General features: G+C 38.5%; 1 protein-coding gene across 2 annotated transcripts in view; it reads right to left on the minus strand.

Moving 5' to 3' along the window:
* Positions 1 to 22,628, minus strand: part of dnajc10 (DnaJ (Hsp40) homolog, subfamily C, member 10) — a 72,566-nt gene that overhangs the window by 21,820 nt on the left and 28,118 nt on the right. For both annotated transcript variants that reach the window (XM_072579061.1, XM_072579062.1), the window contains exons 5-19: positions 21,309 to 21,359; positions 20,191 to 20,273; positions 19,943 to 20,074; positions 19,566 to 19,659; positions 18,914 to 18,991; positions 18,115 to 18,158; positions 17,037 to 17,168; positions 15,205 to 15,294; positions 14,996 to 15,109; positions 12,325 to 12,439; positions 11,309 to 11,436; positions 9,291 to 9,407; positions 8,154 to 8,255; positions 7,905 to 8,060; positions 4,710 to 4,843 (exon numbers count right to left, since the gene is read on the minus strand). In XM_072579061.1, coding sequence (XP_072435162.1) covers positions 4,710 to 4,843; positions 7,905 to 8,060; positions 8,154 to 8,255; positions 9,291 to 9,407; positions 11,309 to 11,436; positions 12,325 to 12,439; positions 14,996 to 15,109; positions 15,205 to 15,294; positions 17,037 to 17,168; positions 18,115 to 18,158; positions 18,914 to 18,991; positions 19,566 to 19,659; positions 19,943 to 20,074; positions 20,191 to 20,273; positions 21,309 to 21,359 — 1,570 coding nt within the window. The remainder of the gene's footprint in view (positions 1 to 4,709; positions 4,844 to 7,904; positions 8,061 to 8,153; positions 8,256 to 9,290; positions 9,408 to 11,308; positions 11,437 to 12,324; positions 12,440 to 14,995; positions 15,110 to 15,204; positions 15,295 to 17,036; positions 17,169 to 18,114; positions 18,159 to 18,913; positions 18,992 to 19,565; positions 19,660 to 19,942; positions 20,075 to 20,190; positions 20,274 to 21,308; positions 21,360 to 22,628) is intronic.

A 22,628-nucleotide genomic window follows, 5' to 3' on the forward strand; every position in this document is an offset into this window, starting at 1 on the left:
TCATTCCTGTAATGGGGGGCGACTAGAACTGTACACAATATTCCACGTGCGGCCACATTAGCATTTTGTATAGTTGCAGCATACCATTATGGCTCCGGAACTCAATCCCTCTACCAATAAAACCTAACACACCGTGTGCCTTCTTAACAGCACTATCAACCTAAGTGGCAACTTTCAGGGATCTATGTACATGGAGTCCAAGATCCATCCATACATCCATACTACCAAGAATCTTTCCATTGACCCAGTATTCTGCCTTCCTGTTATTCTTCCCAAAGTGAATCACCTCACATTTATCTGCATTGAACTCCATTTGCCACCTCTCAGCCCAATTCTGCAGTTTATCCAAGTCCCCCTGCAACATCCTTCCACACTGTCACTACTCCACCGGCTTTAGTGTCATCTGCAAACTTACTAACTCATCCACCTATGCCTGTGTCTATGTCATTTTTATAAATGAATAACAGCAGTTGTCCCAAAACAGATCCTTGTGGCACATCACTAGTAACTGGACTCCAAGCTGAATATTTCCCATCAAGCCAGTTCCTAATCCAAACTGCTCAATCGCATGCATCTGCATTTTCTCCAACAACCTAATCAAAGGCTTTATTGAAGTCCATGCGCACTATGTCAACTGCCCAACCCTCATCCACATGATTGGTAAATTTCTCGAAAAACTCTGGAGGTTTGTGAGACATGACCTGCCCTTGACGAAACCGAGTTGACTATCTGCAATCAAATTGTTGCTTGCTAGATAATTATAAATCCTCTCTCTTATAATCCTTTCCAAAACTTTACCTACAACAGACGTAAGGCTCACTGGTCTATAATTACCTGGGTCAGCTCTACTGCCCTTCTTGAACAATACACAACATTTGCAATCCTCCAGTCCTCTGGTTCTAAAACTGTAGACAATGTGAATTCAAAGATCAAAGCCAAAGACTCCAATACCTCCTCCCTAGCTTCCCAAAGATCTCTCGCATAAATCCCATCCGGCCCAGGGGACTTGTCTACTTTCACTCCTTCTAGAATTACTAACCTTGATCCTTTCTAGTCTTATATATCTCATTCTTCTCCTCTACAATATTCTCCTTTGCCTGAGTGAAAACCAATGAGAAATATTCGTTTAGCACCTCTCCAATTCTCCACAGGGTCCATACACAACTTCCCACTTCAGATTTGACTGGTTCCATTCCTATCCTAGTCATCCTTTTATTCCCCACATACCTATAGAAAGCTTTAGGGTTCTCCCTTATTCTACATGCTAAAGACTGCTCATGTCACCTCCTTGCTCTTAATCCTTCCTAGCTACTCTGCAACTCTCCATCGCCTCATCTGAATAATCGCATCTCTTAGTCACATACGCCTCCTCCTTCTACTTAACAAGAGATGCAATTTCTGCTGTAAACTGCGGTTCCCTTACCTTATCACGTTCTCCCTGCCTGACAGGGAGGAGCAATCAAGGACACGCAATATCTGTTTCTTAAACCAGCTCCATATTTCTAGATTCCTAGATTCCTTACAGTGTGGAAACAGGCCCTTCGGCCCAACCAGTAGACACCGAACCTCCTGGGTGGGAAGAGTAACCCACCCAGACCCATTTCCCTCCGGCTAGTGTACCTAACACTATGGGCAATTTTCCATGGCCTGCACATCTTTGGACTGTGGGAAGAAACCGGAGTACCCGGAGGAAACCCATGCAGACACAGGGAGAATGCGCAAATTCTACACAGACAGTTGCCAGAGGCTGGAATCAAACCTGGGACCCTGGTGCTGTGAGGCAGCAGTGCTAACCACTGAGCCACCGTGCCACCCTTTCGATTGTTCCCATCCCTTGCATTTTGCTACCCCATTCTATGCATCCTAAGTCTTGCCACATTATAATTGCCCTTGCCTCATCAATAACTCTTCCCCTGTGGCATGTCCCTTTCCATTGCTAAACTAAAAGTAATTGAATTATGGTCACTCTCTCCAAAGTGCTCACCTACCACTAAATCAAACACCTGGCCTGGTTCATTACCAAGCACCAGATCCAGTGTGGCCTCACCTCGGTCAGCTTTTCGACATACTGTGTCAGGAAATCCTCCTGGACACACTGTACAAAAACTGATCTATCCGAAGTACTAGTGTTATAGCATTTCCAGTCAATATTGGGGAAAGTACCCCATAATGACCATCCTGTTCCTTTCACTCCTACCCACATCCCTGGATTTCTGCATGGGCCTATAAAAAACTCCCAGCAGTGTGACCTCTCCTCTCCAGTTTCTAACCTCAGCCCATACCACCTCAGTAGACAAGTCCTCGTCAAAAGTTCTTTCAGCCACAGTTATACCTGACCTTGACTAACAAGGCCACACCTCCCCCTCTTTTACCACCTTTCCTGTTCTTAGTGAAAGATCAAAACCCTGGAACCTGCAACATCCATTCCTGACCCTGCTCTATCCATGTCGGATATTTCTGGGATTGAAGTAGACACACTTCAAACCAGCCTGTTGTCTGCCAGCACATTCGTGTGACTGAAATCCAGTCCATGCCCTCCCTACTCTCATCCTCCTGTGCACTGGAACGACACCTCAGGTTCCGATCCTCCTGCTGAGCTAGTTTAAACCCAAACGAATAGCACTAGCAAATTTCCCACCCAGGATATTAGTACCCCTCTGGTTCAAGTGAAGACCGTCCTGTTTGTAGAGGTCTCCAGAATGAACTTCAATTATCCATGTACCTGAACCCTCCCTCCTGCACCATCCCTGCAGCCATATGTTCAGCTGGTACCTCTCCCTATTCCTTACCTCGCTATCACATGGCATGGGTAACAAACCTGAGATAACAGCTCTGTTTGTTCTAGCTCTCTGAAATCCTGCCTTATATCCCTATCCCTCTTTCTACCTATGTCATTAGTAACTATGTGGACCACAACTTGGGGCTGGTCACCCTCTCCCTTCAGGATTCCAAAGACACGATCAGAGACAACACAGACCCTGGCACCTGGGAGGCAACACACCAACTGAGTCTTGTTCGTTCCCAATAAACCTTCTATCTGACCCTCTAACTACTGAGTCCCCAATGACTAACACTCTCCTCCTTTCCCTCCTTCCCTTCTGTGCAACAGGGACAGACCCTGTGCCAGAGCAAGTTAGTTCCATGCCTTGAAGCGTGACCTAGCATTGATTTTGTTGGATTCCACTGGTGATGGAGAACAGAACTCACTGCAGGAAATAGTCTGGATGCAACTGGACAGGCAGAAGTGAAACAAAGCAAAAGATAGTTCACTCATCTAGGCAGTGGAGAAGGGTTGGAAGAGAATAATGTGGTAAACCATGTCAAAAGTTGCAGAGGGGTCAAGAAAAATAATGTAATTAGTACACTGCTGTCATACAGGATGTAGTTTTTGATTTTGATTAGCAGTCTGAAATTGCCTCAGATAGCTGTACTCAGATAAGCAATACCTTTCTCTGGCTAGAAAGTTCAGAAAATCAAAGTTTTGTACTTTAGCTTGTTTCAGCACTTGCTATCAGCTGGTCTGTCAACCATCTCAAGCTAAGCCTAATATGGTGTCTTGTCCAAAGGAGAGTTCAGCTTCCTTCCCCAAACTTGCTACATTATTGAATCGCTTTTTAAAAAAATGTACATGCAATTTTAAAAGTATTCCCTGACCCTTGTTCAAATTCTTTAATTTATGGACAGAAACCTAGTTTATACCTTAATTATGCCAGGGCTTGATTTTCCCAATACTTCTCTCGTTAGTCTCCCACAGGAACCCCCTAATATTTTCAATTTATCTCAAGTGCTTTTCTCTTCATTTTCATGGAGTTCTATACTCCCATCATTTTACATTCTTTAAGCTTCAATGGCTCCAATCTATTGGAAAGCTCAATGCAATTCTGACTGGCTAATTTCTCCCCTAATACCTAGTAGGACAAGTTTTGAAAAATGTTTATAGGCCACAATAGTAGTTTCTCCGCTTTAATTCCAGAAGAACAAGCAAGTATTGTAACAATGCACCATCTCTATCTATTACAGTCGATTCTGACATAACACAATAGTTCCATTCTTGCACGTTCCCGTAAGAAAATCGCGTAATAGCAGAGCCAGAGTGGGACCAGAATCACGTTATAGTCAATACAGGTAAGGAAAGTTTGCATTCTACAAATGATAGTCTAGATTCTTCAATCCCAATTCATGCTGAAGAAAGGTCTGTTACAGCAGAACCAACTGTATTAACAACAACAAATTTTGTGGCTCCTGCATGTGAATATGAACTTTATGCTGAATTATGGTAATTACAAATTGTGGACTTGCACCCACCAAAGTATAAATTCAGATAATCTGAATCTAATGCATAAAGACCTTGCAACTATGACCACATGTTTACTCCATTGGTCCAAATTGGATTTAATTAAATAGTCCAGAAGTGAAAGGCAATGTGATAAACTACTTTACTCATTATGTAATCATTATTTCCCCAGGATAGCAGAATCCAAAACTAGAGTGCATAGGTTGATAAGTAGATGAGTAAAAGATATATTAACACATGGATCAAATTTGAGAGTCAAAAATTAGGGAAAACTCGAAATAAGGAAGGATTACAGATTGCAATTCTTATGTAAACCATTACTTAAAAATGAGTACCTCTGTAAAAAGGAAATTAACTATGAATGATGAGTAGTTTTTAAAAAATATGTGATTATAGGAATTTTTATTATACATACTAGTAATTGTACATGTTTTTAGCATTCAGTGGATACAGTCGGATCTCTGGATAGGCCTGCACATCTTCCTTCTGACACATAGAATAGTACTTCTGACAGTCCATGCTGCCTACGTTGACTGTTCCATTCAGCCTCTACAAAGAGAATCTGCATTAGTATTTGAGAAGTCTGGGAAAACTTCAACTCCAGCAAAATCACCTTCACGTGTGAACTTTGGATGGTCAAATTTATCAAAAATATCAAGTATTTATCAAAATACACAATTAACAATTAGAATTGATTTTTTCTATGACCCCCACAAGGTTTTTTTCACTGAAACTCATCCAGCATCTACTGTGGACAGATAGTAGGAGCCATTTCTTTGAAATTGACATAAAAAGCAATAAATTTCTGAAAGCCTAACAGATTTCTCATTGGTGGGGTGGCACTAATCTCAGGCTAATAGAAATGGATGCAAATCCCACAATCTCAGCTGGTGGAATTTAAATTTAATTAACAAATCTTGTTGGCTCAGGCCATCTAAATCATGATTTTTGTAAAAGAAAAACATTTGGGTTACTAATCTCCCATCCCTACCTTGTCAGGCCTACATGTGACTGCACAGCAATGTGATTCCCTCTTAACTGCGTTGGAAATAGCCCAGCATGCCAATCAGTTCAAAAGGTGGTTTGAGACAGGCAACTGTTGGCCTTGCCAGTGGCACCTATGCCCATGAAAGAATAAAAATTTAACACAGTTCATGATGAAAAATTCTAATTCAAAGAATCCTTTCAAAAGTACTTAAAATACCATCAGGTGTAAGAAGAATCACTTTAGTTACCACATGAAAAACATAGTTCTTTTTGAAAGGGTTATTGTCATAGAGTCACAGTATTATACATGGAAACAGACACTTCCATTTCAACTTGGCTGCGCCAACCAGATATCCTAAAATATCCAGTCCCATTTGCCAGCATTTGGCTCATATCCCTCTAAACACTTCCTATTCATATACCCATCCAGATGCCTTTTAAATGCTGTAATTGTACTAGCTGTTCCATATATGCACCACCTTCTTTGTGAAAAACTTGCTCTTCAGGTCTCTTATAAATCTTTCCCCTCTCACCGTAAACCGATGCCCACTAGTTTTGGACTCCGCTATCCTGAGGAAAAGACTCACCTCATCTAAGCCCCTCATGATTTTATACGCCTCTACAAGGTCACCCCTCCAACTCTAGTGCTCCAGGGAAAATAGCCACAGCTTATTCAGCCTCTTCCTGCACCTCAAACCCTCCAATCCTGGAAATATCCTTGTAAATCTTTTCTGAACCCTTTCAAGTTTCACAACATCTTTCTGTTAGCAGGGAAACAAGAATTGGCAATATTCTAAAAGAGACCTCAACAATGTCCTAAACAGCTGCAACATGACATCCCAAATCCTCAATGCATGACCAATAAAGCCAAACATGCCAGGCACCTTTTTCACCATCCTATTTACCTGTGACTCCACTTTCAAGGAAATATGCACCTTCACCCTAAATCCCATTGTTCGGCAACATTCACCAGGGCCCTGCCCTAGTTTGCCTTATCAAAATGCAACATTTCACATTTATCTAATGTTATAGAGTTAAGGAGAATCCAAAGAGATTCTACAAATACATTTAGGGCAAAGGAGTAACTAGAGAGAGAAAAGGGCCCCTTAAAGATTAACGATACTGTCTGTGTATGGAACCATAGGAGATGGGTGAGACACTAAACAAATATGTCACACCAGTATTTACTGTAACGAAGGACATAGAAGCTAGGGAACTTGGGAAATCAATAGTGAGGTCTTGAAAAGCTTCCAAATTACAGAAGTGGTGCTAGAGATCTTAAAACATATAAAAGATAGATAAATCCCTGGAACTAAATCAAGTGTTTCTCAGAACTTTGCAGGAATCTAGGGAAAAGATTGCTTGGCCTCCTTGTTGAGATATTTGTGTCACTGATAGCCAGAGCTGAGGTCGCAGATTACTGCATGGTGGCTAACGTGGTGTCATTATTTAAAGAAAGATGATAAGGAAAAGCCAGAGAACTACAGACTGATGAACCTGTCAAAATTTCTACATGCCCTCTATTGAGGTAAATGTTTATGTAGCTTTTGGAACTTGGCTACACATTTATAAAAAACCCAGCTACCAGAACAAATCCTTCCAAACTAACACAATGGAAGCTACCAAAACTGCAAATGTAGTCAGCTATGTTTCTCATTCCAACCTACACCAGATTGTCTTTCAGTCATGTAATTTGGAAGCAGTTGTGTTTTTATCTCTAAATGAAAGCGGACATATTCCCACAACTTAAAAAAATAATTTTTGGAACATTGATAAGCATAATGCTCAACTTATGTTCATCAGAAAAAGATGATAATCAATAATTGCACTAATTAACACTAACAGCACATAAGCATTGAAAATGAAATAACATTTTATTTTCATATTTCAAAATATATGTTAATGAAAGAATTCTAGGAGAAGGTGATTGGTTGTGTTTTGGTTGTCCACTTGGGACCCCCCATGATTCAAGCCACCTACAAGATGCTGTAAACCACATACAGTAATAGAAAGGGCCTTAACTCCACCCATATTGAACTGCCCACACCAAAAGGCAAGAATGGGAATGCTCACATCCATATCTTAAACTGGAAATTCGGCAGGAAAAGGAATGGGTGCTGGTCTCCTGAAATCAGGTCTTGTTCTCCATTTTTAAAAGGGCCTCTGAGTTGACCTGAACTGGCTGTAGTCTTTTTTGACTAAAGGAGTAGTCAATGTGGTCCAGCTAAACATGTCCAGGTTAAATTTAGATTTCATCAGGAAACTACATTCTACCACTCCCATTGGTTGTCAACACAATTCCAATAAAAGCATGCAATAATGTTTAAATCAGTTTTCAATTGAGTAAATAATTTTATAAAATGTTTCAATTCAGTTTATAATATTTATTAGGTAATGCAAGTAATAATCATTTTGTTGTTTTCTAATGAAATCACCAGACTGAAAAATGTTAACTCTGCTTTCTTCCCACAAATGCTACCAGACCTACTTTGTTTCTTCAGCAATTTTTGTTTTTGTTTGAAGTGAAAACTTTCACCAGTATTCCTCAGTTGAACCAAAAATCAGATCATAACATTATGAAGTAATCTTTCTGGCAGTTGCTAAAAGAAAATATTTTTATTACCCTGGCCATTCTCTTCCATTCTGGCATTAAAGCTTGGCATGGGCCACACCATGGAGCATAAAAATCGACCATCCAAATTTCATCTTGGGCTCTCCTTCTAACTAATCCTTCAAAATTCTCTGGTGTCAGTGCAATTACTGAGGGATTTATGAGATCCTAATCAAACAGTAAATAAAATAATCAATTAAATCAATGGCAAAATTAAAATAATTATTAAAGCAAATCACCGTTGTATAAAAAATGTTTTACCTGAATAAACTCCAGAAGTTCATCAGCTGTATGATGGCCTTCATATTCATGAACATTTGATTGGTTGAATATTAGTGTTGTTGGATAAGCTTGGATACCATGCTTGAACAACAATAGGAGAATTAATAATCTTCAACATAATACTGGTCATCAAGCCAAACCTCCCCTCCGTACCTGCTCCCCTAATAAAACAGCTGTCGCTCTTCCACATTGTCCCAGCAGCATCGTCAAGGTCATCTTGTCCATAAGACCCATCTCATTCTCATTATACTGCTGGATCATTGGTTTTCAAAGCAGTGTGATGTCAACAGCATGGGTTCAATTCTCATCACTGGTTTGAGGTTACCATGAAGGACTCTCCTTCTCAACCTCTTCCCTTGCCTGAGGTCTGGTGGCTCTCAAGTTAAATCACCACCAGTTGGTTCTCTCTAATAACAGAACAGCCCCTATAGTCTGGTAAGACTATAGTGACAACAACAGCTGACTCTAATGGTTTTACTTTTTAAAATACTTCCAGCATTCTCTATCAAATAAGAATACTCACCCCGTCCCCTCTTGCTTTAAAGAATTTCATCATCTCTCACCTGCCTTTCCTCTCCAAAGTCCTAAAATATGTTATCCCATGACCTACGCCCAGCATTCCTGCAGCAACATTTATGAATTTCTTCAATTGGCTTTAAGGTTTTACTACTGCAGAGAGGCTAATCTAATCAAAAATGACATTCTCTAACAATCTTGTGTATTATCTCTCCTCATCCTCCTTGAGCTCATCACCCCCTTTCAATCCCTACCCAACATTACTCAGTTCAGTGAAGTTGCCCTCACTTGTTTTAAAATCAGAGTGAAACCAACTTCAGCAATCATATTCCCTCCTGCACAGTTATAGTAGACTCCATCAAAAATCTGACCTTTCCTCCTTTGTTAACTTGGCAACATCACTCACAGACATAGGGTCAGCTTCAGTATTTTAAAGGTAAAAACAATGACTGCAGATGCTGAAAACCAAATACTGGATTAGTGCTGCTAATCCAGTATTCAGTATTTTAAAGTCATTCAAATGTATAATTCTGAAGCATTTATCAAACTTATTATTTAAACTTATTATTAAACAATACTATGAATAAAGTTCATACTCACGGTGCTGCATAAACTCTCATGTATTGTACAATCTAATGTTCCAAACTTAAGCTGACCAACTAATTGTTTCGAAGCTTTACGCAGTTCAGGCAAAAGGGCACGACAGGGAGGACACCACTGAAATGATGAAAACATGCATTCTAGTTTTCAGGCACAGATAACATTAATATGCAACAATGAGAAGTATCTTATTTCACTGCATAATTTATTAGAATCTCTTACATCCAACAGATTCAGAAGAAACCCATTAAGATTAATTAAGATATTTGTGATTTGTCGATGTACCTCTCGTGAATCTTTAATGAATTTCCTTAGCAAAATCATAGTAGGCAAATGCAAAAATTTCTCTCATGTAAATAACTGACAGACAGGATATCGTATTGGCTTTGGAATGGACTTAGTCAAAGCAAAATTGATGGAAACTCTGATAGCCTAAATCCATTTTAATGGGATACTCACTGCATATTAGACTGATTATGGGTACAATTTTTCCAGCCTCATGGAGACAACCTTCGAGTTGGGGAGGTGGGAAATCTACAAAATGCTCCCAATACATTTGCTGGAGGCAGGATCTTCGTGGCTAATGGCAATGAATCTGGCAGCATTGGTCATGTAGTCACGGCAAATACTGCTGAAACTACTAAGATTTTCTTGAATAGACCACAATTCTGACAAAAATCATGAGGATCCCATCCTATGATTCGACCATAACAATTGGATCATTATCATTGCACTTCCATCTGGTGCAGCTCTCTCTTGGTCCATTCAGATCAGCAATCTACAGCTTTCAGAGTGGAGGCTGCTCGCTCCCCTGCTCAGTTGGCATACTAACCATCTTTCCCAAACCCAACAATGAATCCACCATTCTTAACTGAACTACAAATACAATGATGACCTATTAATTGGGCATCGCTGATTAAAATTAAGCCAGCAAGTGGGCTTCCAGAAGGAGGAAGGTTGGGACATAGAGACAGTTCTGAGTTGTTGCTCGTGGTAGAACTTATTCCATTATTTGTGTTCAGTTGGGACTGGGCTCAAATTCAGGTCTATGGGACAACAGGGCAGTCATTTCATCCATTAATTTGCCTCAAAATCTGGTATTGAACTATAATGCGCAAGCATACCGATCCTGATAAATGGACACATTCAGAAGGTTTGATCAATATCACTTTCTAATACATTGACCCCTGGCAATTGGTTATTGAAGTATTCACTATTAGTATGCAGCAAAAGAAGATTTAACACCAATCTAGCTATGAAATACAGGATGGCCAGAGGAGGCCTTGTCAATCTGTTTGAAGTTGCCACTTGTGACATCCACAAGCCATTTTTTTGTTCTCAATTTCCCACCTGCTATGCTTTTGCCTACATTATTCAAAGGTTGGGAAAATTCAAATAATGCATTAAAACACCAGTAAAAGATACCATTGTGCAAAAAGAGCCTTATTATACTACAGCCTTGAGTATAACTTAATACTTAAACTGTATGGTGTATTCACCTTACACTTGAGAGTGTAGTGCTGGAAAAGCACAGCAGGTCAGGCAGCATCTGAGCAGGAGAATCAACATTTCAGGCAAAAGCCCTTCATCGGGAATTTCCTGATGAAGAGCTTATGCCCAAAACATCGATTCTCCTGCACTTTAAATGCTGCTTGACCTGCCGTGCTTTTCCAGCACGACACTCTCGACTCTGATGTCCAGCATCTGTAGTCCTCACTTTCCCCTAGTTTGGTTCACCTTATACTGCCAGCACACCCACCCAACCCTCATGTTGCTAGGTTCTAAGTTGGAAGGGTACATCAGTTTACAGGCATGACTTTGTTAGCATTCGTACAAAGCTACAAATTATGGTAAAATCAGTCAAAAATCAGACTGCTGTTATGAGCTCTTTTAATGAATATATGGGAAAGTTGGATTGCACCATAATGCTACAAGCATTGGTGAAAGCATATGTTAGTCCAGCATTTTAAAATAATTTTATTTTCCATATTTTTAACAGGTTTCAAGAAAGAACTTACTGGTGCAAAAAAATCCACAAGCCATGGTTCCCTGTTGTTCTTTGGAAAATTCTTTGGACTAAGTGTGATAACAGGTGCATTGATGCTCTCTCTTGCAAAGGACACGACGTCATAGAGAACCTTCTTACCTTTAAGTTTAAAATACATCATGAAACTGGAATGGAATATAAACTTTAATACAATTTCACATCGCATATTCAATAAAGGGGAGAGAGGACATTCTAGGTAAAGGATTCATTTCTAGGAGATCTATGTGAACAGAAAATGTACAAATTTATTTACTCTGCATCAGAGCATTAAAAATCTGCAACCAATGACAAATCGCAAGTTTAGTTAATGTTATTCTGCACATTTTTTGATGGAATTGGTTGACAGATAATTGTTGGACAGCATAACTAGAAAGCTCTAAACGGTCTTCAAAATGTGGCAAAAGATTTTTTGGCATCTACTTTTGACATCCTTGTAAAACAACAGATAGGGTCTTTACTAAATTTCTAACCTAAAAGACAGAACGACCGGCAACATGGCACTGATGTGTTAGTCTGTATTATATTCTGAGGCCTTCGAGTGGAGCTTCATTTCACAACTTTTAGATATAGAGGTAGATGCAGCAACATTATACCAAACTGACACAATGCAGATCAACAAACAGCACATTTGGTAACCTCATCCTGTTGTCAGTCTCCCAGTGTCTGCGTGGGTTTCCTCTGGGTGCTCCAGTTTCCTTCCACCGTCCAAAGATGTGCAGGTCAGGTGAATTGGCCATGCTAAAATTGCCCGTAGTGTTAGGTAAGGGGTAAACGTAGGGGTATGGATGGGTTGTGCTTTGGCGGATCAGTGTGGACTTGTTGGGCCGAAGGGCCTGTTTCCATACTGTAATGTAATCTAATCTAAAACTTACTGAGGGAACTGTCTTCTACAAGTAATGCGCCCAAACAAAAAAAAAGAGAACAGCCAAGATGTCAAAAACATTTTGTTTTCATAATGCCAGGGTAACTCAAGATAAGAGCTCTTACCGTGATGTATCTCAAAGGCTTTTGTTCCACTGCCTTTGAATATTACAACAGAAGGTTGGCGAATATAAAGGCTCTTGCAGATACGTGATCCTTCATTGCAGTCAAACATTCCAACCTGGAAAAATATTAGCATTTATGTTAAAGAACTTTATCTTTGACAATTTTAGGAATCTTATTGAACTTGGCTGGTGTCATTTGAACAAATCATATACATATCCATCTTACAGTCAATTTAAAAATGAACAGAATTAAAGTTTATTATGTTATCAATTTTCAGGCAAGGAGGCAGATGAAAGTTCCGCTGTGGCAACATCAACTCCATATGCATGCAGTCAACAACACTAACTTTCCTCTCTTGCTGTTTTCTTGAAGGTGTCGACTCTTTGCTGTGAAAAGGTTCAGCAGTTGATTGTCATCTGACACCGCACTCTGTGTCATAACTGTTGCTTGCTCTTTGTCTGCAGGCGTACTTGACAAGTTTAATCTTATTCTTAACTAACATACAGCAAGCTCTTCTATAACACAATGGTTGCGCTTCTGTGCAACCCCACATTATTAAAAAAGCATGTTAAAGTGTTGGTGATGTAATCACGTTACAGCCAACCTAAGTTTTAAAAGTTCCCGCTTTAGAAATATTGTCCCTAATTTGTCAATTGTGGTATGGCAAATTTGTGTTCGAGAACTATTATAAGCAGAACAATCTGTACTTCCATTAGGTCACTAGATATAATCGTAGAAACAATGCCTGACATTCTATTCACACACAGTAGAGTAGCAATATCTTAGAGGACGTTTGAATCACAGAAAAGTCATCATTCAACATTAAAATATTGGAAACGACATTCAAACTCTGAGAAAGCTAAAATCGTTGTTGACAAAGTAAACTTGATAGAGTAAGTGGAAAAACAGACATCGTTAAGGAGCCAGAGATTCTACCATCATTGTCAACCACTGTGGCTGACATCTTGGGAACAGTTTGACAAGCAAGCATTCCCTTCAGCAAGAAGAGGATCAGTATGGCTACCTATCCAAACATTGGAGAAGTTTTGCTAACATGATTAAAGTCAGCTCAAGCAAGAAGGCCGGGATGAAAGGTGTTCACTTCCAGAGATTTGTGACTGAGCAATTCAAAACAAGGCAAGGCACAACTTTATCTTCCGCACAGTGAGAATGCAATGCCTATAACAGTTATGAAAAATGACAGGTGCCATTTTTGTAGTCAATTATGGTCAAACTCTAGCAAATGGAACAGGGGACAGTCAGGAAACTAAAACCATGACTCATGCCAGATGATGTCTCAGGTTGTCAAGGTCAATGAAGCAAGATCAATAATTGTTCTAAAGGCCATGTTCATGATGAAGAAAGTGTGGATATTCCAAATTGTTCTACAATGTTGAGTTCAAACAGGCTACAACTGCACAATATGCAATACAGGTACACATGGGAGGACTGGGTGAGACCCACCAGCCAAATGACAAGGCTCTTTTTACATGCCTGCGACAGGCCCGCATGGAAATTCCAGAGGCAATCATGAAAACCTATACTGAGGTAGAAGACAATAGTCAACAGAACTGACAGACAAGTCATAAATGTATTCTTCAACTAAGGAGCTCAATGGATTTCCACCCACACTCTAGCTGAAGTTACAAAAGGTATTGAGATGCTCTAAGATTTCATATGGCAGCATGAAAACATTTTAAATTACATTGACAACATATCAGACTGTGTCACACTTATCAGAAGATAAATCTTTTCCTGCTGAATGTGCTAAGTTTTCCAGAGCTAAGTTCCAACATGTTTAACTTATTTTACTGTACATGGTCTTGCCACTGTAATGTGTGAATAAATTTAAGAGAGTATTTTTATTTTTTGATAGAGCATATTCGTAGGCAAATCAACAGGGAGCTGATGCTTCGTGGTTTTAGCTAAATTATTACTCCAGAGAGTACTATTTTGGGGACACATGTGTGAATCAATGGATTTCGAATTCAATAAAAATCTGAACTGGAGAGCTTAATGATGTCCGTGAAACCGTATTGATTATCAAAACAAAACCACCTGGTTCACTCACTTCCTTCAGGGAAGGAAATTGCTGACGTTACCTGGTCTGACCTTCATGTGACTCCAGACCCACATAAGTGTGGTTCACTCTACTGCCTGCTGGATAGGGATGAATAATAAATACTAGGCAGAAAGGGATGCCCACATCTCATGAATGTATTTAAAAACAAAATCAGGTTATAGACAGCTCTTTGGCAATCATGAAACTCAATTAACAGAGCTTTGTAGGCCCCCTACAATTTAAGTTACTTTACCATATATACTTTTCTTCTTTTCATTCATGAAGATGGACAGTTGGCAGCTGGCAGCTTTTTGAATTGCATACAATGTTATAACCAAGCATGCTCCTAGACTCTGCCCATGTAAGGGTCATGTAAAGAAATTACTAGAAGACAAGATAATTTTCTCATCGCTAACTCAGGAATGCGGAAGCCAATTATAATACTCCAGCTGCCATGTCAACTGCAATCAAGAAACTCCCTGCAGATCAGGAACTAAACATGCAACCTTACTAATTTATACAGCTTAGCTACAAACTAACTTACAGCATCACCAGACAGAAGAAGCTTGATCATACATTAAATAATTTAACACACTTTAGCAATTGTACCTGGATATTGTCATTTTGTAGAAGAACTTTAGCTTTTTTGAATTCATAATCACCAGGCTCTACTGTGTCACCAAACTTAAAGAAAACCAGCCAACGATGGTGTGTTAACTTGTTCTAGAAAAGAAATGGTTGAAGTTATTTTTATTGATTTTTTTTTGCTACAAGTACATTTTTGTTCAAATGTTATTCTAATTTTCATCTGGCCATACCTGGAATGAATCTTCAGTGAGCTTTTCCAGATCTGGTAAATATTGCATAACCTCTACATAAATTTCTCTAGTATCGAGGCTATTTAGGAACTGCGGAAAGAAACAAAACAGGCAGAGGATTTCTTGAAAACAGTTTATACACAAGATGCAAGATAGAAACATAATTCTTTATTAATGTAATTTGCCAAATGTCTCTGCAAATGTGAGGCATAGCAAGGTGGAACTATTGGCATTATAGTCATCTAACCAAGTTAACCGAATCCCACTGCCTCTACGTTACAGTTGCCAGCGTTACTCTTCAAAATACATACATCTAGGTTAGCAAACTCTGATGAAACTACATGCTGAGCACATATGTGAAAATACTGAAATTAATCTGCAAAAGGCAAACAGCATAATGTCAAGTATTTCTGCAGCATGTGCATCCCTCTGTCATTTATCAGTTTTCATCTAAAATTATCCAAAACATACCGCAGGAGCGTACAACATTAGGAAGATCTCTTGGCACAGACAGAGCGAGAGAGCGTGACAGAAAGTAGAGAGCGCGAAAGAGAAAACAATAGAGAATAAACAAAGCAATTAATCTAACAGCAGGATTTAGGTGCCTGATGTAAGTAGAGGTATTCAAGTTAGGAAGTTTCAGAAATGGGCAGCCGAATGTTGCTAAACCAGCTACTGCCATCTTAAAAAATGCTCAAATTGCAATTAAGTGTCAGAATTTTGATGGTTTCACATGTTAGATAAGAGAAAGCAGGACAACTCAGCAGAACCTATATAATCCTAGAAAAATGTGAGTCCTTTTCATTCCATCTGTCTTTACAGATATAAAAGGTAAAAAAACAGAACTTAAGGTACACAATAAATTCTCTGTCCTTGTAACCTATAGCCCCATCACTAACTCCATTTCCTCTTTGAAGTTTTTGAACATGTTGGAAATCTATATTTGAACACTTCCAATCAGGTAGGAAACTTGCCTCAGCCTGAAACTGCCCTAATTAAGCTATAAGCAACATCCCCTCTAGTTATGCATTATCCCTCTTTATTCTTCTTAAGCAGTCAGCAGCCTTTTGACAGTTGACCACTTTGCCAACACCTTTTCTTCACTTTGCAGATGAATGGATGGAATTACCCACACCTGTTTTATCAAAAACTTATCCAGTCTTAGGTAGCAAATATCCTACAATACTTTCATTGCTCGCTCCCACATTCCTACATCTAGAATTCCTTGAGGATGCATTCCCGACTCCTTTTTGTATTTGTATCTACCAACAGTACTCTAACAGGATGACATCCCAAGTTCTACACGTATACAGGATCACTGAATTTAAGGCACAGTTAGATAGATTTTTGATGGATGAAGGTGTTAAGGGTTAAAAGGGGTGTATAGGAAAAAGTGGAGTCTAGGCCACAATCAGAGGAACCACGATCTTATCGAATGGCGATGGAGATATAAAGGGATGAATGGCCTAATTCTGCTCCCACATTCCAAGTCCAGCTCCACATAACTATAATCTTTCTCTATATCCCTCACTCCCTGCATTATTAGTCAGCTTGTTCACATCGCAATTTCAAATTAGTAAAACTATTATTGTACTCTGCAATATTCTCAGTTTCTCTCCTGCGATTGGTATTTCTGCCCAGACCACATTCTTTAGTTGAATCTAGAGAGCCAATATCTTCTAATTGCATTCTAGTAGGAAGATAGCAATCACATTGTAAGTTTTCAGCTTTTAAAAACAAACAATCAAATCTTAACAGACAAAAAAAATTCTCTTTCAAACATGGACATGTATGTATCCTTGTTATGAATATATGTATACACAAATACATACCAAGATCCCACCTTTCTGTTTTATAGTCGAACCAGGTGGAAAATAAATTGTAGTACTGGAGGTTCTCTCTAAATCTGTACAAAGTTGAACCTGAGTTGTGCAATCCATCCAGCCAACTTGAACAAGACCTTCCTAAGAACGAACCAAAGTCAAGTTGAAAATTGTTTTTGTAAAAATTAAATTCAAAGAACTGACATTTTAAAGCTTAATTTATTTCCAACACGCTAGAGCTTCCATGTTCCATTTTTAAGAAAAAATTCTAAGACTTTATATTACACTGACAAGGAAACTGAACAAGCACACACGCTAAGACAGCTGTTTGCTAATAATGGTTGCCATTAAGTATAGAAGGTTTCCAATGCTTGCTATTCTACCAACCGCTTCTAGATTTTAAAATATTTAGATAAAATAGAAGATCAGCAATACCAAATCTTGTTGCACATTCATGAAGTGGAGTTGAAAGTTACAAATCATGGAGAATTAAATTATAATACCATCAGTACAATCATAAAATATATTGACAGTTGAGGTAACATTTCCACCAAAAACAGAATTTAACAAGTATACATGAAAAGATACCCATTTCTTTCTAAACATATTTTATTAAATAGCTCACCTCCACTTCTGACTTGCTAATTGCCACTGACCATGCTTGGACAATTATTAAGATATGATTTAGTACCTCACATGGTATGCTTCATATGCTGGTGTCAAAAGACCAGGGCTGGCAGGTTTTGAACCATTAGGTGCAATATCAGATTTTTTTTTCCACCTAATTCTCATACACTTAGACTTAAATGGGAACTGTCAATTTTCTTTAGCTAAAAAAATGCTGAGACACAATGTCAATTTATCACCGTCCCCGATGGGAACAGTCAAGTCAACAAGGACCTTAAAGCACATATTGTCATAGGTATCTGAAATTGTGAATATAGTCTTAGAGCATGATTAATTCAGTGAGTCAATCATGGATGGACAGTCAATGGGAAAGCAAAACAATAGTACAGAACCTACAAATAGATTATTTTATCTTAGACATCAGCACATCAAGCTTTCATTTCACAAATACTAGACCTACCAGCATTCCGGCTAACTTTAGCTGTGTCTGTGAAGATAAGCAATCTGCAAAACAAAAGCAGTGTATGAAAAATTCCTGTGTTACTCTATCAGCTTGTCACAAAGAAACTTTATGCAGATACCAGCAATAAAAGAGTTGTGATTCCTCCGTACGTGCATAGGTTCTTCATGAATAATAAAATTTGCGAGTGTGGAGCGCTTTGAAAATATTGGTTAAAAATCACAAATAGCAAATTTTCTCACAGATTTTGAATTTTGTTGCTACTTATTCTTGATGCAGATGGCGAATTCACGAGTCATGATCACACAAATACAAAAGATTTACTGTATCAAATTTAATATTTTATGTCCTGTAATCACATATCACTGGAATGCTTTCGCTGAGCATCAGCTGTTCAAACTACTCAATTGCATTCTTACATCCATTATTCTTAATCAGGGGCCTCTTTACTGGTCTGTCACCAAAACAGTTTGTTATAGCTGCCCTTCCCAATTCTTCAATACCAGATTTGGCTTCCCTTATTCATTTGTGAATCTAATTAATTAGATTGAAATTCACTATCAGGTTGGTGCTCAATGGTTTACATCTCAAGATTTGATTTAACTGAGCAGTTTAGCTCACTTCATTGCCAGAAGTAAATATTTGAGAGACTTGAAGGGAGTCCAAAAAAAATGAAAACTTGAATGTGAAAAAGGAACTGAAAATTTCTAACTTTATTATGCAGGATTAACAACTATCAGATTTGAAATGAGCTTATTCTCTAACCAGAAATATCAAGCAGAACTAACTTAGTTATTACCTCCTGTTTCAGCACAGAAAGTGACCAGCCATCCAACTCCAGAAGAGAACGCTGTATTGAATGCACTTGCAAAATTGCCTAGCAATAAAAAAAATTAGTAATGTTCATGCACCATATAATCTTCATGCACAATTACATTATATTGTTAATTTAGTGACATTCTGTAACTGCAGTGATCCAGTGGAGTAATCTGTCGGGCTACATGTAACACTTACAGTGCCTTTCAAAATTTGGGGTTTCATTGTTCCTGACTATTTTCTTAACCAATATTATCCTCACTCCTTTCTTAGTAAGATATTGCTCAGTAACATTTGACACTCTCTAATATGTTGTCCAAACTGTTACTTTACTTATTAGGGACTTAGTATTAAGTTAAGCTACAACTTCTATCTGAAAAGCATAGATTTGGGTCTCATTCTGGAATTCGCCGGTCTTATTTCTAGACCAGTAAAACTTTGCAGCTTTTATTCGGAAAACCTCAGATTCAATTCAGTTTCTAGCCTCTGAAGTACTAACCTGAGCAATTAGCAGAGGTGCACACAATAGGTTTCAACTTCTCTCAATTCATTAGGATGAAAACAAATTCTACATGTAAACATTTTTGATAGCTTAACACCTTTAGTGTGTGTAATCTTAAGAGCACAGTAGTTACCTGACCATAATTCTGTCACCTGAGTTGTGACATACTTCATAGCAAATTGGACAAGATCTTTCTTTGATCGATCTCCGACATATTTCACTGCACCCTAGAAAAACAAAAATATTTAATTAATTAGACAATTCAAAGTCTAAATTGACATAAGTACGCCCATTCAGTTATTGAGCTCCAAATACAGATAGTGCAGTTCATAATCAATACCGCAGAATATGTATAAATTTTTTTCAGAACAATTATACTTCACAAGATCTCAAGATCAGCAGGTTTCACGATTTATATTAAAACTGGACCACAACAGCTGTTTCACATACACCCTGACAGAATACAATCATTTGTGGAAAAACAAGTCTAGACTCTTATTTGAAGCCTACCCCTCCTGGTTTAAAGATGTAAAGACTGGGGTAGCTGGTGATTCCTTTGGAACGACACAACATCCGGTTATCCCCACAGTTGACTGCTCCTATGCGGATTACTCCATCCATCTCTTTGGCAAATTCGCGCCACTGGAAAGAAAAATAATTAAGTTGTTAAGTGTTTATTATTAGTGAACAGACTACCTTCAGGCAATGATTCAAAGAATTAGATTTAACAGGTGAAAGTCAATTCGCAATAAACATACCGTAGGAGCTAGATCATGGCAGTGCGAGCAACGAGGGAAGTAGAAGTTTACAAACCACAATTCTCCAGAGGTAACAGCAGCATCTATTAATAAAAACAGAACACATGTCTGGAAATGATCACAGGAAACCTGTAAACAGTGGTATCTGTCAAATTTCATGTACCGCAACTTCCCACTAGAAAAGCTAAAGGATGATTATTCATTTTGGCCTGGACAGTTTTTTGGATGTCATACATCCTTGGAGCATTTTTTGCTGGTTGGTGGGTTTTTTTCGGGGTCGGGGTGGAGTGGTGAAAAAGAAGAAAGCATTTTTCATCTTTTTACCTGGCCAAAAAGAGTAAAAGAAGGTCACTTCTGCTTTTTTTTAAAAAGAAAAACACAGCACAAAGTAATGTTCTTAAAAGGAAACTTTTGTGTTTGTGAGAATTAGAGTCCACAATTAATAAAATGTCCACTGCAACTCATAATTCACTTATAGAAACATTGGAAGAAAACTCTTGTTTAATTTGTAAGAACAATAGTGTGATTCTTGTTTCTAAGAGAATAACTTAGTAGGCAAGTGATCTTTATCTGGGACTTTTAATGGGCATTTACAGTGCAATCCTAAAGCATACAGGGTGTGAAAATTATACAAAAATTCCTTTTCTCATTTGTTTTAAGATTCAAAAACAACTTAGGAAACCTGGAAGAGGTCAGTTGGCATCTGTGAAGAGAAAAATTACATTAGAGTTTGGAAATAACAAGTGGGAAGCTTTAATATTCTTTTGTACGCTCTCTTCACAGGTACTTTTTTCACTGATAAGTTGCTGTGTTTTCAGCATTTTTCAAATTTTGTGCCAGATCAGTATTTGTAGCTTTATTTTGCTTCACAGTGAAGATAATGCACGGACCTTGCTCTCTAAGTTCATTTTGTTCAACTGCAGTAGCAATTTTAAAAAGTTAAGCACAGATTGTGCTCATTCAATTTTTAAACAATTGGTCATATCACCTGCATAGTAGTATAAAAAGTTAACAAAAACGACAATGCCAAATGTTACAATTTAAATAAATGCTGGAACTATGATGTTAATTTGAATTGGTACAGCTCCAAAACTCGCCCCCCCCAAAAAAAAACTTACCAAAGTCTCCTTTATCCAAGGTAATAATTTCAACATCATCATCATAAATGCCTGAGTAGGAAAAATAAATTAGTGTATGATTTAAACTAAAATACATTAAACCAATTCTGTTGTTTTTATTTCTGTACTTATATCAAAGAACATTTAATTTGAAAACTGCTAAATTTCACTATACTGTAAATACTAAACACTCAGTGCCAATGTGCAAGTCAGGGAGATAAAGTGTTTCACTGTTTGTTGCAAGAGTAAAATAGCCACATGAAGAAAACGTTGTTAAAAATGTAACTTGCAAACATTTGGTAAAAAAAATTTTAAAAAAATAGAAACTTCTATTTCTGTACTCATATGATCATAATTAATGCTCATGTTGCAATTAAGATTCTAAATGACTAAATGTGCAATAATGCTACAACTGCTGCATCACAGAGAAGCAACTGCATTTTGCAGCAACATTACTGTCAGTATAACTACAACTTGAACCCATCTTCAAGATCCAAATTGACACTACAGCAAAGTAAAGCAATATTCTCTGGTAAAGGGGGTTTCTGTCCAGTCAATTGGGCTTCGGGCCTGAAGGCTACTTTATATATAAATACATAATATTGCTGAAAGCAAGCCTACTTTTGCTGTTATGATAAAACTCTGGGCAAGCACACCACAGTAGTTAAATCCCTTTTGTTATATTTAACATAAATAAATTAGAAATTTAGAGTTTCACATGACAAACAGCTGGATTTAATGAAACTCTGTAGTCGATACTCATCCCAGTTAAAAAGCTGAGGAGTGAGGCCCACCCATGAGCGTGATGCCTACCTGCTAATGAATTAAGTCCTGGTTGAGGCATGAATTTTGCTCCTCAGTAGTAGGAGGTTCCATTTTAGAAAGGTACAGAAGTTGTCAGCTCTCCAATATCAGCAACGCACCAAAATGGCAATCACTGTTTTTAGTGCAGAAGGACTCACAAGGAAGAACGAAGTACCAGAATAACAGGTGAGTCTAGGCAGGGCCAACTTGGCAAGCCCCAAGAGACATGGGGAGCCAGGTTGGAAAGGTTTAGGGCTGAGAGAGGAATAGAGACAAATGGTTATACCTTGGAATGTCCCCCGACTGGCCCAGGAATTTATTAAGGAGGGCCACCCAGGCCTGCCAACACCCCAGCTACAAAAGCTGGTAGCTGAGGTCAGGTGAGTGGGCCACTACATGGCACCCTATTGCTGGTGAAATTGCAGCAAGTGTAGGGCAGGCACAGCACCCACTGAATTTAGCAAGCTCCCACCTTAAAACCCATCGGCTGGGAAAGGTAAATTAGACCTATAAACA

The sequence above is a fragment of the Chiloscyllium punctatum genome, chromosome 10 (assembly GCF_047496795.1).
Source record: "Chiloscyllium punctatum isolate Juve2018m chromosome 10, sChiPun1.3, whole genome shotgun sequence".
Lineage (NCBI taxonomy): Eukaryota > Metazoa > Chordata > Chondrichthyes > Orectolobiformes > Hemiscylliidae > Chiloscyllium > Chiloscyllium punctatum.